The following is a 4,081-nucleotide window of genomic DNA, read 5'->3' on the forward strand; positions in this document are numbered from 1 at the left end:
GAAAGTCCTCAGATGACTTTCACCTTTTTGGCAGAATAGCATACTTTTAAAAACAGTAAGACATTATTAAATGAATACAGTGCTTCTTTAGGAATTGCAAGTAATCTCTTCTAGAGAAAGCTACATGCCCAAGGTTATTTTATTCAGGGATTGAACTGAAACAAGAATTCAGAGCTACTGACTCAATCATTAACTGTACTCTGTTAAACACCTACCTCTTATCAGGCAGAAGTAACAGCTTGACCAGCAGACACTGCAGTCCGGAGGAGAGGAGGGTTACTAGTCTGTTAAGATCTGTCCTTGGAGACTTTACTAAATATCTGAAGGGAAAATGTGAGCATGAGGGGTCTTGCCTAATATGTGGAAATGGGAGCAAAAAAGGTAACCATAACTCACCCTCTTTAACAGTCATGTGAAGTCCCCAATTTATACAGAACTGCTGGGTTTACTCATCTGGCTAAAAGATCCAAATTTCATGACCAAGTATTTTTTTAAGTTACCTTAATGATTTCATAAGGTCATTAAAAATAGTTTCCATTTCTTCTCAAAGTACAGAAAATATAAAGGAAAACACATCAACTCATCTCACAGAAATGAGTCGTTATATGAATCTTTTGGTGTATTTAATTTCAGCATTCTTGTCTTTATGTCTTAAATAAGTAAATATATGATTTTTAATACAAAGAAAAATACAGAGATTGATTTTTCTAAACTGCTTTATTAACTTCACAATATATAATTAGCATCTTCCCATGCAATAGGTAAAACTCCCCTGCTAACAAAATCTTACAGATTGGGTCAAAAACACAACATTCAACTAGAAGCTAGTAATAAGAGACCCACCAGAAACAAGTGACATCAAAAAGTTTACAACAAAGATACATCATGAACACGTAAGTTTAGAAAGCAAGTGTTTCCCTATTAACTCCAGGGAAAATATCAGAATTCAAGGCATAAGGCAAAACTCATCACGATGGTCATGGTGAGGGGGGTCAGTGCTAACTGCCCGCAGACTATGACTGAACTGCTTTTCCCTCAACTTTTCCATCAGTTGTCTCACCTCCTCCCCAATTCTTTCCCTATTCTCTCCTCTCATCCTTGCCTGTGGCTCTTCAAGTCTCTGAATCATGTCCCACCTATAAGGCAGGATGGGCTGCCTAACACGGAACCGCCTACGATTTCCTCTAGGCACATAGTATTCACCAATTTCCAAAGGGAGGGCCAACAGCTCTCCTTTATTAGCATCTTGCTCCTTTTCACCCTTTTTTTCATGTTCCTGGTTGGCATTTTCCATGCTGAGATTTTTTACCACTTGTTTCTCTTTGGATGCCATTACTCCTAGAAGACAAAAGGTGAGCGAAGGCATTCGATGTTTGGTGGACAGATCAGCACCGAGGACAGAGGCCCGACTACTCATGTTTCAGAGCACTGAATATCAGAGGTAATTTTTTAAATTTCATTTTTCCACTTGAAAGGCTTCGCGCGCCCTCAAGGGGACCTCCAGCCCTAGTCCTCCCCCTACTCTTCTCCTCCTTCCCTCGATCCCAAACCCACCATTTTCCCTTCAGATCCATCACCAGGCCTTTGCAGGCACCAAAATGGAGGAGGGTGGGGGGAAGACGGGTAAGCTGGGAGAGAGTCTCAGACTGGGCTCTGCATCCGCACCCCCGCCACTGTCCCCCCGCACCGACCTGGGCCTATCCTTGCTGTCTCTTCCTCCTCCGATTCTTGCCGCGAGTGCGCCGCTACGACACTTGACACAGACCCGAAGACCTGCAGAACGCCCAAGTCCGGGAAGCGAGACTGCTGCAGCCAAGCGCTCTGCGTCGCCCCGCCGCTTCCCGGCCTCTTCCCTGCCCGGGACCCCCAGGCCTCCCCCCACCAAGTCTTCCGACCCTCATCACCTGCCACTTCCTCCGCCCCTGAGGCTTATAATTTTCCTGCAGGACCTCGAGGTACCTTAACTGCTTTGCTGCCCTCCCTGCCTCCCCTGCACCCCACCCGGGGGTGGGGGGGGGCACTATTTATGTTCCCAGAAATGCCGCGGGGCGGGGAAAGCTGGTCAGGACTCGCTGCGCTGATCCCCTGCGCAGGCCTCCGGGGTTGACGCACCGCAGCCTCCCTCGCCTGGGCGCGGGCCCCGGGTCCCTTACCTGCTCTGCTTTCCCCGGGCCCAATGCCAGCCCGCCCTACACGAGGTGGTGGGGAGCTGGTACCCAGACGGGAGTGGTGACTGCACCGAAGGCTGCGTCTCCCTGCAGCTCCTGGTCACGTGAGGGTCTCATGTCACCAACTAGTTCTTCCCAGCTCCCCACCCCCGTTTTAGCTGGCGGGTTGTTCCACAGGACCCTTCCCCCACCTCCGAACGCACTAGCTCCCCCTCCACCCATCCGTGCCCGGGGCCCCAGGGCGCTCCGCCCTGTCACTCAGCCTGGTCTTCTCCAATCTGAGGGTCCACAAGTGGCATCACCGCTCTGCAGGTGGGGTTTGCTTTTCCCTGATTACCAGGGAGGTTCTACATTTCACCCTCCCGCTTCCCCAAGGCCTTGGCGTTGGCTTTAGCATTTCCAGCTGTCTCACCTCTTTTCCCTGGCTGTATTCCTGCTTCCAAACAATGTATTTCCTTTTTTAAAATCAGTAGGCCTCAGAAACCAAAATTATGAAATTCCATATTTAAAAGACAGGCTTCAACCTGGGGAAGTAAAAAAAAAAATCTCACTGTTTACATTCTGCACCACAGAGAACATGTTTTCTCTGCTCCACACAATTTCAATTTTTAGAACATTATAGCTTGTTTCAATATATTATGGGAACAAAAAGGGGAAATCTGCCTGAACACAATTGGTTATTGAAAATGAACTGTGAAGTAAATCTTCAAGGAGTCCAGTTCTCAGATCTTGGCTATAGTATATAATTAGCCACCTTCTTTTTCCTTCTGGGATAGACTTCACTTATATTTTATTCTACTATAATAAACATTAAATATGGAAAAGCATTTGCTGACAACTAAAGTTATTTGCTCAAATTTAATGGCTATTACTAATGATGGTTTTGAAGACCTAAACAAAGGTAGAGCTGTGAGGCTAAGGCAGGTTGAAAGATGCAGAGTCAGTTTATTCCTGCCCTGACAAAAAGTTGGGAAGGTACTGATCCACCTGCCACATTCCAGAGTCTCTTCATTTCCTTCATTCAGCCTCCTGGTTATTGCTTACTCAAAAAATATAGATGGACAGGTGACCAAAGTAATGACCCAAATAAATTTTTTTGTTTTCTTCTCTCTATTTTTGCCCTAAATTCCCATCTAGTGACTCGCCTTCCAGACAGATGGGGGGAGAGGGATCTGTTCTCTACTGGAAACCAGATGGGATTCTTCCACACCTCTGTGATGGGAGAGTCCAAGAATTACAGAGAAGTGATTCTGGGAGAAGAGCCTCCCAAGTCGGCCTGCTCTCTCCTCTTTTTCACTTTGTCTAGTGGAAGCCTCCCTGCAAACTTTCTACTGTCTTTTACCTAACTTAGGAAGTGTAGACTGGGATCTTCTCCCTAAGCTTTTCCCCTCCAAGAAACACAGGAAGACCCAGCCCTGCTGCAGGGTCATATCTGTCAGTCCATACCCACCCTACTGCTCCCACATTTATGCCAGGACTGGAGGAACACTCTATGCCTACCACCCTGAGTGACCTTAGGTTAGGCATTTTTAACACAGAAGTCTATGGGACCCCATTAATGTTATTCAGAATTATATGTATGTGTGAGGGGGTGGTAATATATTCACATTTTGTAAGAGAAACCATACTTCTTAGCAGATTCTCAAAAGACGCTGTGATTCCTTATCACTCAAGAAGTGTAAAAGTCTCTCTATATGCTGTGTCACTCTTCCTAGTCATTTATTCTCATCTTAGACCTGCTTCTTTTTCCTCTGTTTTCTAGCTTAATATCTACCCACTGGAAAACCCAGAACCTGGCCATCATCCTTGAATGCCTCATATTAATAACCAAACCTGGCTGAGACTTTGTCTTTTCAAAACAGCCTTGTGGAATTATAATTAGCATACCATAAGATTTGCCCATTTAAACTGCC

At 45.9% G+C, this 4,081-nt stretch overlaps 1 protein-coding gene across 1 annotated transcript; it reads right to left on the minus strand.

The window, feature by feature from the left end:
• Window positions 1–702: 702 nt before the first annotated feature.
• Window positions 703–2,337, minus strand: BEX1 (brain expressed X-linked 1). Its single transcript, XM_017662109.3, has 3 exons — window positions 2,154–2,337; window positions 1,692–1,773; window positions 703–1,338 (listed from the first exon to the last, which is right to left on the minus strand). Exon 3 carries the CDS (start codon window positions 1,331–1,333, stop codon window positions 947–949), a length of 387 nt encoding a protein of 128 aa, XP_017517598.1. The 5' UTR covers window positions 1,334–1,338; window positions 1,692–1,773; window positions 2,154–2,337; the 3' UTR covers window positions 703–946.
• Between the last annotated feature and the right edge of the window lie 1,744 nt (window positions 2,338–4,081).

Source organism: Manis javanica, chromosome X (genome assembly GCF_040802235.1).
Source record: "Manis javanica isolate MJ-LG chromosome X, MJ_LKY, whole genome shotgun sequence".
Classification (NCBI taxonomy): domain Eukaryota; kingdom Metazoa; phylum Chordata; class Mammalia; order Pholidota; family Manidae; genus Manis; species Manis javanica.

What these genes read in the sequence shown, in the direction of transcription:
- BEX1 (XM_017662109.3), bottom strand. Translation starts at nt 1,333, where the DNA reads ATGGCATCCAAAGAGAAACAAGTGGTAAAAAATCTCAGCATGGAAAAT.